Source organism: Corticium candelabrum, chromosome 3 (genome assembly GCF_963422355.1).
Source record: "Corticium candelabrum chromosome 3, ooCorCand1.1, whole genome shotgun sequence".
Taxonomy (NCBI): domain Eukaryota; kingdom Metazoa; phylum Porifera; class Homoscleromorpha; order Homosclerophorida; family Plakinidae; genus Corticium; species Corticium candelabrum.
Window position 1 is genome coordinate 1,402,789 of NC_085087.1, and position 15,108 is coordinate 1,417,896.

General features: G+C 45.1%; 1 protein-coding gene across 1 annotated transcript; it reads right to left on the reverse strand.

Moving 5' to 3' along the window:
* Positions 1–1,459: 1,459 nt before the first annotated feature.
* On the reverse strand, positions 1,460–2,058 carry LOC134177131 (tropomyosin alpha-1 chain-like). The gene has a single exon (XM_062643865.1). It carries the CDS (start codon positions 2,006–2,008, stop codon positions 1,628–1,630), a length of 381 nt encoding a protein of 126 aa, XP_062499849.1. The 5' UTR covers positions 2,009–2,058; the 3' UTR covers positions 1,460–1,627.
* Between the last annotated feature and the right edge of the window lie 13,050 nt (positions 2,059–15,108).

The following is a 15,108-nucleotide window of genomic DNA, read 5'->3' on the forward strand; positions in this document are numbered from 1 at the left end:
TAGCCCTTCATCTGAGGAGTGACGTAATGTAGTAGTTTAGTAGTCATAATCATTTAGCGCATGTTAGCATACCAGTTCTATATAACACACTGCTTCACTAAAATACATCAGTCTTTTTACCTGCAATCACCGTGTACACTACATTATATAACTGTCGTCATGTCACCAACCATATAACAACCAATGCCATAGTGTGTAGTTTGAAATATAATGCCAGTTGGCAAAAAGCATATCCAGTGTATGTATACACCTATAAGTGTCAACAACAAAATGACTGATTAACTTAAATTAATTTAAACCAAATACTAGCTCTAAATATAGATTACCTCAATAAAGCTATGTGACAACCAGCAGAACTATGGATATGTCGTCGTCATCATCATCCATCGTATTCTATGCATTAATAATTGTTATGTTGTTTGCATTAATTAAATGATATCTAATGATCATTGAAGTGTCTATACATTATTTCATGTACACGTTTATACCAACTAGATAATGCTTAATAAATATTGTGTACACACACATATCATATGTTGTCACTTTAATTGTATAGTGTTTATGTATCTGTTAATAAATCTTTTGTTGTAGTAGTTCTGAGATATTAAATTACCTGAGTACAAGTACTTCCCACTTTTCTAATTGTATTATTAATTGCATATTATTTAATTGCACACAAGAAATAACTTCGCAATAAATAATACACAATTTGTTGTATGCAGCGCATGCAACAGTATCAATATTCACCCCTTGTTAGTATGGTAGTGTGCGTAGCATGTTCTTGCACCAAAAATTATTTATGAAAAATGAAAATTTTTTTAACCGTAGAGAAAAGTAATTATAAATTATTATACCTGCCGTCCAATTTATTTGAAGTCGATTTGTGCCGAGAAAACAACGTTCAGCAGACGACGTTCAAAACTGAGGCCCCTTTCAATAAACGGTGGGTGTTACTGCTCAAAAGGTGCGCAAAAAGGCAGCACTTCGTTTATGTCAAAATCGCGGTTGTAACATGTCCATTGACTACCGAGAATCCGGATGCGTCAACGGCTGCGCCGTAGCTTCGTACTTGCAGACCACTGCAAACCGCAACCAAAGAAAAATTCGCCCGGACAGGTTTCCCAAACAACTCGGCCTGATCTTTGTGGTGCAGACAGCTCTAAAGTATATGTTATGTGCAAAGCATGGATATGGACCAACCGTGGGTTTCTAGCTAGGTAATTTGAGGTCTAGGCTAGTCTCACGTAGCCAGACCCTTTCCGTCACGTCATTGGTTGTACGTACCGTACTGTACAGGTAATCCATGGATTGTCCAAATCTGCGCTTTGCGCACAACATACACATCTGGTTGCATGTCTACACTGTTACTATTATTGGAGATTCGGATGTACGGGCAACAAAAGGCACCGGTAACATGTTACAACATTCTCCCAGATTCCCTAACCGCGTAGTGGGCACATTCACATTGCAGCACTGCGTTGAGAAACAACAGTTACTACCTACGCAACACAATACATCTAAAATGCAGAACAAGTCTTCAATCCGCCTCAGCGTGATCTAGACATGCAGTGAAGGAATGTCACCACCTACTGTCAAGTTCAGTCCTCGGGCCAACCACAACGGCTCACTACTCGAGAGAAGATCCAAGCGACTCCAACTCCTTCATCACTCTCTCCTTTTCAAAATCGACGTCGCACAAGGCTCTTTTTAGCTTTTCCTTCTCACCCTCTAGCGACCTCACCCGGCCTTCCCCAGTACTTGCGCGTTGATCCCATTCACGTAACGCATTTTCCAGTGTCTGAATTTGCTCTTTTGAAGAGGTTTCCGCCTTGTCAAGATCGTCCTCGAGAACAGACAAGCGCTCTTCTAGTTCCTTGATGTCGTCGTCAAGACTTTGGCAGCGATGACTCGCATCCTCCACGCTAGCTTTCGCCTCTTCGGCTTCGGTTGAGGCATCAACCATGTCTTGGCGAAGTTTTTCCATTTTGTTTTTCAAAGCGTCAACCATCGTGCCGGATAGGAAACAGAATGCAGAATGACGTGAACACGTACCGCCCAGTCTCGCGTAGCCAGACCCTTCCTGCCTACATCCTTCCGGCACGCTTTACACACATGCAGCTAGGAACGCATGCAAACACTAAATAATTGGCGAGCGAAGCGAGCCTCTTTCTTGTCATGTCAATTGAGATCGAGATATATTATATTTATATATTTATATATTTATATATCTAGTTGCGTACGTCAGCACTTGTCATATGGATTTACGGCAAAACGGAAAGACGGCTCGACAAAACGACGATGCCAGATGAATATCTATTTCTATCACTTCACCACAGAATGGAGTTTCCACTGGGGCATACTAACACACACACACACACACACACACACACACACACACACACACACACACACACACACACACACACACACACACACATACACACACACACACACACACACACACACACACACAGCCACACACATACACACACACACACACACACACACACAGCCACACACATACACACACACACACACACACACACACACACACACACAGCCACACACACACACACACACACACACACACACACACACACACCACCACCACCACCACCACCACCACCACCACCACCGCCACCACCACCACCACCACCACCACCACCACCACAACAACAACAACAACAACAACAACAACAACAAAGGAAACCGACAGTCTCGCAGCACATGCCGTAAAGTCAAAAAGACCATTCAAGTGTGAGTATTGCGGTCAGGTACACACCCCGAAGAGCTGCCCAGCTTGGGAAAAGCTTGTACGTATTGCAGCAAACTCAATCACACGGCTGAAGCCTGCCGCAAAGCCGCCTTATAGGGACAAGAAAACAAACAAAATGACAGGTGACAAGATTAGTTCTAGAGAAAATGAGACTGTGAATGCCTTGACCCTACCACATCAAGACAACCTGCCGACAGAAACAAGGAAAGCCAAGCGAGACCACTTTGCCTAGACGCTTCAACAATGTACGTTTAGCGCTACGCCCCCGCAAACTCGCAATCAAGTTGGAAGGTTAGGCTAAACAAAGCTGGATATCAGAGTGTAGTCACCGTTACAAATAAGGAAATCGAAAGGGAGCGATTTTGCAATCTCGTTGTTGAAGCAGAGTTCGGGTCGCGCGCAAACTAACTCGTCATCTTTCCTCAGGTCGAAGGCACCGACTAAGTTACGTTTTACACAAAACCAGATTTGAACATGCGAGCGCTACATATCAGCCTGAAAACAGAGCACATACGATGATCACGTGGTAATAAATAATTAGGTCACGTGATAAGTGCAAACGCAGAAATGCAGTGCAGTTAGTCCCTTCAGCTTTGCATGCACATCCATGCCCGTTTCATAACCCACGGGCACATTTTCTCAATGTGTCGCGAGTGTCTTCTAGCATTTGGTGGTAGCGAGGCTCCTAGCGTTAGCGCGCGTTGACGGAGTGTTTCTCATGTGACCATCGTATGGGCTCTGTTTTCAGGCTATTTGCTGCTAATATCTAGCAAGGCCGCGGCCTTAAAGCCAAAGTGGATACAGGAGCTTCTTGCAATGTAATGCCTATAGCTAGTCTATGCAAGCAGCCTCCCCAGACTACAAATACACAAATTACAACTTATGCATGGTGGCTCGAGCCTAGATGTGTGTGGTAAAAAACAAGAGCAAATCACCTATCAAGAACAGACTATTTGCTGGAATGTATCCTAGTACGATAAAATTTACCAATTCTGATTAGACTACCCTCAGTAGGGGCCTTGGGGCTACTACATGCAGCGAGTAGTCTTGTTGACCAACATATCTACCCCCTAGTCAGGGCATATTCGGAAGTCTTTAAGGGTCTAGGCCAATTACCAGGTGAACATTACATCACACTTAACAAGGATACCCAACCAGTGGTACAGGCAGCACGACGAGTGCCTTTCAAGTATCGACACATTAACTCAAACAACAACTACAGGAAATGGTAAACGACAAGATCATCACATCAGTAACGGAAGCAACACAGTGGGTCAGTCCCATAGTGCTAGTCAAGAAGCCAAGATCAACAAAACTACGAATTTGTATAGATTCGGAAGAGCTGACAGGCATTTCTTGATATACCAGGAGTATTCATTTATGTTGATGACATCCTAGGCACAGCATCCACAAAGGTAGAGCATGACCAACGCTTAAAGATGGTTCTTGAGAGCTGCAAGGCTCTCAATCTACGCTTAGACAAAGAGAACTGTCATTTTTGTCAATCAGAACTACGCTACCTTGGTATCAAGCCTGACCCACAGAGAGTGGAAGCCATACAGAACTTTTCCACTCCATCCTTACCATCGGAAGCAGTCAAGCTACTGGACCTAGACACTTACCCTATCAAAGTTCAGTCCAGATCTTGCTACCATAGCACATCCCATTCGCCAACTAACCCACAAGGAAATTGAATGGACATGGCCCGGGACTCATTCCACAATTAGACACTACGGCAAATCAAGCAACTGGTGTTTGAGGCTCCGAAATTAGCCTTATTCAATCCCAAACTTCTTATCACACTATCTGTGGATGCTTTACAGTTTGGGTTAGGCGCAGTCCTGCTGCAAGAGGGACGTCCAATTGAATGTGCTTTTCAAACAATGTCACATACACAGAATATGTCCAAACAGAAAAAAAAGAGACGATGACAGCATAGTTCGGACTTGAACGATTCCATCAATATGTCTACGGTCAACAGATAATTGTAGAATCTGACCATTAGCCTTTACCTGGGCGTTCTAAAAACCGTTGATAGAAAATTTCCCCAGACTTACAGTGCATGCGACTCAGGTGTCTGCGATACCACCACTTGGAATACCATCCCGGCAAAGATATGATAGCGACAGATGCTAGTTAGTCGCCTGCCTTAAGAACTGTATACAGAGATCGTGATGCATTGACGGAGGAACAGTTTGCAGCAACTATTGAACAAACTATTCCCACCCCTCTGGACAGAGAAAGATGTAGAGAGGCAACATCCAGGGATCCCACGATGCAGACATTGATACATTATATACTAAATGGATGGCCATCTACACGTAAACAGGCTTCTTCTGGTCCTGTTATACCATTTTGGACAGATAGGCAAGATCTCACTATTGGAAGATGGCATGGTGTTCAATGGTCAGCAGGCTGTGGCTCCTGTGATACTTCGCAAGACTACACTACAAAGCATTCATGACGGTCACTCGGGAATAGCCAAATGCATCGAAAGGGCAAAACAATCGGTCTACCGGCCGGGGTATGTTAATTAAGGAGATGGTAGCAAGCTGCAGCATCTGTCAAGAACACCAAAGGTCAAATCCATTACTAGACTCTCATCCCAGAGAGGTACCCCAATATCCATTCGAGTCAGTGGGGACGAACTTATTTGAGATTGAAGGCAAACAAACACTATTTACTTATAGCAGACTACTTTAGCAAATGGATCACTGTCTCTGAACTGCGAGCCACTAGGGAAGTGGATGTTATAGCCGTCTTAGACAGTCACTTTGCGGACTATGTCATACCAGAATTGCTGTATTCAGACAATGGTCCACCATTTGCCAATGCAGAATTCATGCTCTTTAGCCAACGCATGAGCTTCAAGCACATTACCTCAAACCCCAGTTATCCAGCTAATAATGGTCAGGCAGAAAGAAGCGTTCAGACAGCAAAAATGACAATTGATGAAGATGTTCAGAGATGGCAGATCACTAGCTAATGTATTGAAAGTCTTACGAAACACTCCCATCGGGAGTGGTCTTCCCTCTCCTGCGACCTTGCTGCAAGGGCGTCAATTAAGAACACAGATGGCCATAGAGAAAGATGCTTATCTACCTCAACACAGAAATGTGCAGGTTATTGTTGTATCTTGGCAATGTACACTTGCTTCGTGCTTATATATTGTTACTCCACAAACTCGCCAACTAGCTACCTCTACCTCGTATATCCTCCATCCCCGTATACTCTACTCTAAATACTACATCGTCTTCCCTTGTCCCAATTAAAAGAACACAACACCAAATAAAGTTAAAACACACAACAACTACTTTATTTTGACATACTTAGTCAGACTACAGTCTGACATATATAGTCCTTCAAATGTTCCGGTGTTCTTCTTTCACGAACTGGTCGTTGTGGTCGTGCCGAAACCTCTGCCTTATTCCTCTGCTCTATCTTCTCCTTCTCCGCTGGACTCTGAACAGATTGCGGTGTCTGTCCATCTGCCAAACCCATTGGCAATCCTTTGTCTTCGACGTCTTCCATTGACCGTATCTCTTCATCTATCTCAGTAGTGGAGTGAGGAGTTCTCACATACCGTTTCTAAAAATACCATTTTGTATTACAGAGATCTAGAAATCACCCCTCTCTCTCGTTTGCGATTGCGTGGAAACAATGATAGTCAAATATTTTTCCGCCGAAAGGTAGCGAACGAAAGGTTGCCAAATATTTTTCACCAAATAAATTTTTTGCCAAATATTTTGTCCATTTTCTTCACATCTCGCGCAAGAGAATTGCGCCCTATGAGACAAATAGTATCTATAGTGTATAGACACAGAATCGTGTGGTGTGCTCTATAGAGGAAACCTGTGCCTATTAGACAAATAGCTCCTACTTATATAGCCACAGAATTATGTGCCTCAACTGTAGAGGAAAATTGCGCTCTGTTAGAGAAATATAATCTACAGTATATAACTGCAAAATTGTATGTACCATGACTCACCGATTCAATGCGAACGAAGGTCTAACCCCAAACACGTTGTTTTAACAACGAAATTGCTGCGACTGCAAGCCAAGAACATCGGACTCAAGGGATACTCTCACCTACGAAAATCAGATCTCGTAGCGCGTATCTCTGAAGCCAGAGACTCAGAAGGTCTAACCCCCAAACCCGTTGTTTTAGCAACGATCAAAGTCCTGCGACAGCAGGCCAAGAACATTGGACTCAAAGAATATTCTCGCCTGCGAAAAGCAGAGCTTGTAGAGTTTATCTCCAAAGCCTGAAACCCAGAGATGGTGCAACGAATACAACGTGCCACTCAACCTGGGCGCTATCCAACTCTGCGTGGTGTCGTGGACAACCTGGAGCAATATCGTGCCGAGCTACAAAAAATTCGTGAAGACGCCGATGCTTTCCTGCGTTCCAAGAAAGTTGTGAAAGACCTTAAAATCCTCAGTATCGTCTTCCCACTCTCGACAGATTTCGAAGGAAGATGTTTCGTGAACCCTGGCTACACGCATCGTGAAGAAAGAAGCCGGCATACTTGAGAAGCAGGACAGCGAACAGGAAAGGACAATCAAAGGACCTAGGATGCTGACATTCGCATTCTGTCGTAAGGTAGGTGCTCTCACCAACAGAATGATGAAAAAGTTGGCAGACCGCGTACAAACGTCATTCTACCGTAGGTATCTCTACACCTACGAGATTAGAAATGTCGAGACCGGGGAATGAGGAATTTCCGCACAAACGCACCAGGCAGCTCAAGAATGGTTGGATGACAAAAGCTCGCGCTTGGATAACCAAGCAAGTAGAAATCCGCCTCTCCTGGAACAACGTAGATCGTTCCAGCACCAAGTGGGCTCTCATACGCTTTATCGAAGTCCAGCTGACCGCAATCCTGAGCAGAGATGCTCTGGTAGGCAACGGACCCCTACCCGACTGGCTATGCCGTAAGAGGGGATCCATTGCTCTGGACACATTCAACGACAACCTATTTCTATTCCGTTGTATTGCCATACAGCAAGGCAAACGAGCAGATCGTACCACCCACAAAGCCAGAGAGATAGCCACGGCGTTCTACGATATCCACGTTCTAAACATCCCCAAGTCAAATATAGACAAGCTCGCTGAAATCGAGAAACGATTCAAACTGGGTATCCGTGTGTACAAGCCCGCCCAATACATTAAGGAAGTCGATGCCAGAAATGGACCTGTCTGGAGTTTGATTCGACAACACGCCCAGTAACCCAATATTATGACCATTGGTATGTTCGAGGAGCACGCCTTCTATATCAAAGATATCAAGAAGGTCTCCAACCTCTACCTCTGTGGTCATTGTTCCCAATCCTTCCCCCAAGCATGTCACCTTCAACAACATGCCACCCTGTGCATCCAAGGCGTCACCCAAGTCAAGCGTCCAGGTGGCACAGTAGAAGCACCCCAGTCAGCCTACGAGAAGACATTCCACTCAATCTGCAACTCGAGCAACGTTGCCATCCGCTGGCTAGAATACGAAATCCAGCAGCGTGGCATTCACATCCACCACGCCAAATGCGGACACGGTGGTGAGCGTTGGATCAAGGGCGCTCCCGTCGACGGTATGGACGGCCGAACTGTATTTAAGTTTCACGGTTGTCACTGGCACGGGTGTCCAAAGCATGAACCCAATGCAAACAGCCTGCACGAAGCAACACTCAAGCGAAATCAAACTATCCGAGACTCCGGATTCGATCTCGTAGTAATGTGGGAGTGCGACTCATATAGGCGAGCCCCGCCCAAGAACCCAAAACCAAGCCTATCCACGCACTATTGTGTACGACGTCGAAGCCTATCTCGACGAGAGAAAGGCCCTCTCTCCCACAACCTCACCTATCGAGACCGAGCACACCCCCATCTCGGTCTCCCTTGGTGACACACTAAACTCCTCCACACACCTATGCAACGCCGATTCCAACCAACTCGTTGAAGATTTTGTCGACGAGCTGCGCAGACAAGGAGATCAGATACGAGAAGTCGTTCGTCAAAGATATCTTCTGGATGATCTCGAGTTTCTCCCCACCAAGCAAAAGAACCTGATCCAAGAGCGGTGCGACCAACTGCCCGTGCTGGGATTCAGTTCAGGTAAGTACGACTTGAACCTTATCAAAGAGTACTTTGTAGACAAGATCACCGACACTGCCAAGAAGATCAAGGTAGCCAAGAAGGCCAACCAGACCATGTTCTTACTAACACCCCATTTTCGATTCTTGAATGTCATGAAATATCTGGGACCAGGCACCAGCTACGAAAATGGATCAAAGCCTATGGATGTAAATTGCAGAAGAGCTGTTTTTTCTACGAGTGTTTCGACAATCCCGAAAAACTGCAACACCTTGTCTACCTGACTACCCGCTTGGTATTCCAAATTAAGAGGTCAATACCCAGTCTCCCTCAAAGAGTGGCAACCATGCAAACGCACATTCCGAGAGCGAGGCATGACCATCTTTGCCGATTGGCTGCGGTACTACAACGACCTCGACGTCGAACCATTCCTAGAAGCACTCACTACGATGAAAAACTTCTATCATGAGTATGGAGTCGCCATTCTGAAAGACGCAGTCTCACTCCTAGTTGTATCGCTCCAGTTACTACTTAAGGCACCCACCGACACCACAAATAACCCAACCTCATGGCTTCCAAAAGAAGGCCTACGACATGCTGAAAGGTGCAGTCGTAGGCGGGCCAAGTCTCGTCTTCACAAAGTATCACGAAGATGGAGTCTCACTCATTCGCTCATACCAATACTACAATGCACGCCTCTGCCAAAAGGTTGTGGGCTACGACGCCGACGGTCTATATCTTTCGACAATGGCCAAGCACATGCCCTGCGGACCAAGAGTTGTTCGGCACTATGACAATCCCCAAGCCAGTGCACAAACCCTCCTCCCAAACCTTGTCCAAAAACATTGGTAGGGGTATGTAGGGGTGGTGGTAGAGCTGATAGTATTGGCAGGCCCAAAATTGGACCCAAATTAGCACATTTTTTGCACACAAAATTGACCAAAATTGGCACATTTGTACCCTAACTTGGTGCATTTGCACGATCAATCTGAGTCAATATGAGTCCAGATGTAGCACATTAGCACAATTTCTTCGTGCCCCATTCTTCGGCACATATCGCGGCCGATTCGATATTGGTTGCACCCCATCTGTGGCATAGAATCATGATCCCAAGGTGTACATGTCTGGCGGCGTGAGCAATGACAGTATCGAGGTCTTCAGCACCCCAATCATAGCACAAACGCACAATAGATTCGTGACCATTGTTTGCAGCACACAGCATATTATGTTTGATGTCGGTGGCCCCCAAATGGCGACATAGTCGCACGACAGATTCACGACCTTCCTCTGCAGCAAGCGTCATAGCCAGGTCGATTTCTTGGGCACCCCAATCGTAGCACTGGCGAACTGCGGATTCGTGACCACCACTCGCCGCCCATGCCATAGCCGTGTCGACGTCAGTGGCTTCCCACTCATAACATACTCGCATTGCATTTTCACAACACATTGTTTGCTGCCCATACTATACGTAGCTCAAAATCGGTGACACCCCAATTGCGAAACAGTCGCATAATTTTTTCGTGATCACTGCATGCGGACCATAATATGGCCGAGTCGAACTTGGAGGCTTCCAATTCTCTATATAAACGGACGACTTCCTCGTGGCCACCTTCTGCAGCCCACTGCATGGCTTCGTCTAGATTGACGTTGTCGTAGTCGTGGCACATTTGCACAATGTGGGTGTGACTGCCATAGGAAGCTGTATTTATAGCCTCTTGGATGTGATTAGCGCTTAGTTGTTGAGCTAGATATACCATAACGGTATGGCCGCAAATGGCAGCCATGGGAAAACTTGATTGGAGAAAGGCTACGCCCATATACAATGACGTCTCTTCCATTGGGATGTATTCGACAACCCAACCAATAAACGCCTAGAGTTTTTTGAGTACATACAAAATATTCAGCGAGAGTTGCACCATGATAACGCACCGCTTGAGCAGCGGCAATAACTTCAACGAAATAGCCATATATTAAAGATGCTATTTGTCTAATAGGGCGCCCTATTAGAGAAATACCACTGTATAGTATATGCTATCTTTGTATGAAGGACTGTAGGATTCGTGAATTCGTCGAACGCCATGGATCTCTCAGACAACGTACTGGGAAATGGCATCGATTACGACGGTATATGGTTGGAGGATCACATATAGCTGCTCTATTGGGTTGGGACCCCTATTGTTCCTTTCAACAATTGCTCGAAGATAAGAGTGGTGTCGAGTCGAGATCCTCGGTGGGGATTGCCTGTTGGTGGGGACGGTCTTCGAACCCATATGTGAACGATTGGTCAAGATAGATTATGAAACCGCTTGTATGGGTGGAAAGATATCTATTCAAGCTGGAAATGTAGGCTATAGTCCAGACAGATACTGTGTCGTATCGTCTACACAATGTGGTAAAAATTAGGAGGCACATTCACACTACACGAGAAGATAGTTTGACCTATGGTAGGCCAAGAGTCCACCCAAGGATTTAATCCCATCCAAGGTCTCCAGAGATATCGTATCACTCGAATATAAGGCTGCCTATCGAAAATACCCAAATGATCGTATACCTAGATACTGTTTACCCCAAATATAGATGGGACTGGATCTATCTCCCATTGCTAGCTTCGGTCTGTATGTAGAGGTTGTATATCGTCTCTGTAACTTAAAACAACTAGGGCCTACACCGAATTACAACAAATCCTATCAAAAAGATCCAAACCATGGTTGACTGAACCGCTATGGCTTGGGGTTGTATAGTTGCACTAGAGAATAATGATAAGGGAACCGACGATGAGGCCTCCTCACCCTCAACTGTGATCAGAGCTATAGACTTTGGCGCTGCACCCAATGATATATGCAATTATGGAGGCTATCGCTAGTGGTACTCTTCGAGTTAAGTATCTAGAACCTTGGTTTGCAGATGAAAAATGTGGTAACACAAGATCGCTCGAAGAGACCCTAGATACCTGTTTGACCAAGCATGATCGTATAGTAGGAAATGTACCTTGGAAAGTTATGGAGGTGCACTATAGAACAATAGAACGCAAACGAGATTTCTACGAGATGGTTGACAAAAGATAAAGGAACTGTGGAAGACGGTGCATACAATCCAATCCTCGGATAATCCACGTAGGACCTGCATGATATGTATGAACCACCTTTGGGTTGGATGAGATATGTCCACCACCAGTTGGGTATACATGCGAAGATCTATATAGGGATAAGGTATAGAACCTTGGTCTAATAAAGCGCCCTATTAGAAAAACACGACTGTATGATATATGCTATGAAAATCTTGCTGGCACGAGAGATAATGTAAACCCAAAAAAGAATCCAAAATGGAAATTTTTTAATAATATGAATTAGTGTTGCTGGTGCAAGACCAAATTTTTATGTTCTCCACAACATCTTCAACCCGTCTCGGGGCCTAGAGAAGTGCAGCCCCGAGAGGGGATGAAGATACTAGAGGCCATAATATATTTGACTATCATTGTTTGCACGCAATCCCAAGCGAGAGAGAGGGGTGTTTTCTAGATTTCTGCAATACAAAAAGGTATTTTAAAAACGGTATTTGAGAACTCCACACTCTACTACTTATCTCCTTCTCTTGGTGCAGTCTGGTGTGTGCAACATGTCTTCTTATAGTCCTGTCCCCTCTCCGCACAATAACCTCTGGTCCTGTTCTGTCAATGACTTCATAAGGGTCTTTTTCATAAGTCGTTGAAAGTTTAGTCGCTTTCCTTTGTTCTACTATGACTGTGTCTCCCACTTTGATGTTGTCTCCGGCAACTCTATTGCTGCTGTTATTCTCTGCGCTTAGTGCTTTCTTTCTCCAGTCGGTGTCCCGCATTTCCTCATCTAAGTTCTTCCACAGACAGAACAGAAACTTGCAACAAATTTTCCGATTGAGGAATGCCTCCGCTGGACTCACACCTGTGGTACAATGAGGCGTTGCCCTGTATGCAAAGAGAAAAGTCTGTAATTCACGTCTCCAGTCCTTCCCCTCTGCATGGGGGATCTTCATGGCCTTAAGGAGAGTCTTATTTTGCCGCTCCACCTCTCCGTTTGCTCGCGGCCACAAAGGTGGTGTTGTTCGGTGTGTTACAGAATAGGCTCTCAAACATTTGTTAAAGCATTGGTCAATAAACTGGGGTTCGTTGTCGGTAGTAATGTAATCAGGTGAACCGTAACAAGCAAAAATTTTCTTTAAACTCCGGATCATGTTCGATGCTTGGACTGTCCGCAAGATGTCGATCTCGAAGAATCTGCTGTAATAATCAACGACAACAAAAATGTACTCTTCCATGGGCATAGCTCCCAGCAGATCTATGGTTACATTCGCCCATGGTCCTGTTGGCGATTCCGTTCTTCTCGTGGGAAGAGGTCTGCTCGGTAGGTGAGTGAGTTGGCAGCCATGGCATCCCACACATGCTTGTAGTCTATTGATACCGCCGATTGGTCTCCTTGAAGAACGCGTCCCGAACGCGCTGGAGATTTGCTCTATTTCACGAGGTGTAATGGCTACTGGTGCAGCTTGGTATACTACAAACTTGATGTACTCATCAAATTCAGTTTCACGTTCAGCAGTGGCGTGGACTACCAACCTCGACAATGGGTCCACAATATTGTATTTCCTGGCTTGTACACCACTTGAAAGTTGTATGGCTGTAAGCGAAATATCCATTGTTCAATTCGAGCTGAAGGGCTGCTCTTGGGGCCATAAATGACTTTTAACCCCTTATAGTCCCTGACCAACTAAAATTTTCTCCCAAAAAGATACAGTGCAAATCCTTCACACGCCCATACCGAGGCAAGTGCCTCCTTTTCTGTTTGAGAGTACCGCTTCTCCACACTAGATAAGGTCCGACTAGCATACCCAATGATGCGTGTGCCCTCCTGCTCTTGAACTAATACTGACCCTGGTCCTGCTGGACAGGCATCAGCAATAACTGTAGTTTCAGCTCCTCTATCAAATATTGCCAAAGCTGGTGCTTCATCATACGTTTCAATTCTTGGAAGGCTTTAGTCTGTTCACAGTCTCACTTAAAAAGCTGGCTTGCTCTAGTGCATGTCGGAGGGGTTCTGCTACAGTTGCTAGGTCTGGTAAAAATTTCGAACAAAAATCTATCAGTCCCAGGAATTACCGCACTTTGCTAGCATTCTCTGGAGGTCTGGCTGCATTAGTTGCCGCTACTTTGTTTGGCATCTGGGTGATGCCATCACGAGAGATCATATGTCCCATGAACGTCAACTTTGCCATGTTGAAATTGATTCGTCAGGATTGAGAGTTAATCCTCTCTCCATCAATCTCTTCATTGCTGCCTCTAAGTGCTCATCATGTTCTTGCTTTCTTGTCCCATGCACCAGTATGTCATCTGAAATATTTACAGCACCCTCGCACTCTTGCAACGTCTGCTGGATAATGCTTTAATACATTTCCGGAGCCGCTGAGATTCCAAACGTAAGCCGTTCGCAATTGAACAAACCCTTGAGTCGCAAATGTGGTTATTCCTCGTGAAGTTCGTCTAGCTCAATCTGATAACCCTTTTTTAGATCTAAATTGGACAAAACTTGCTATGGCTGAGCTCCTAAACAACTTCGTTTACTGTTGGTATTGGATACCGTTCTCCGTAGACTGCTTCATTGGCTCATCGCATGTCAACACATAATCTGACCTCTCCTTTTGCCTTGGGAACCACTACAACAGGGCTGATCCATGTCGTTGGCACTTGAGCTTCTTCAATAACGTCACTGTCTAATAACGATTGTAACTCTTTCCACATTTGCTCGAAGTCCAAAAGGAATCCGTCTGGATGGCTGTGAAACAGGTCGCACTGACTCGTCAAGATGCAGTTCCAATCTGAAATCTTTCAATATCCCTAACCCAGTGAAACTTCCTTCGCAAGTCGTCATAGGTACTCTGGTGTTGTTCCTGTATGTGTCCCAATCGTAACAGTTGTAGCGCCTCTAAAGTTCCGCGACCTAACAAAATGGAACCGTGACCCTTCACAACGACAAATTCTGCCTCTATTTGTTTCTGTCCCGTCTTCACTTCTGTTATGAAACCGTAGACAATCTCCAGTAGTTGCGTTGCTCCATAAGCAAACAGTCTCTTCTGTACTCTGTGGGTCTTGTAATGGATGTGGGTCTTGTAATGGATGTGAGTCTTATAATGAATTCTCCTCGTTTTCAGATTCTCCCAATGGGTCGCGGACAGGACGTTACTACTTGCACCACTATCAGTGATGACTTCTGTAGAAAAG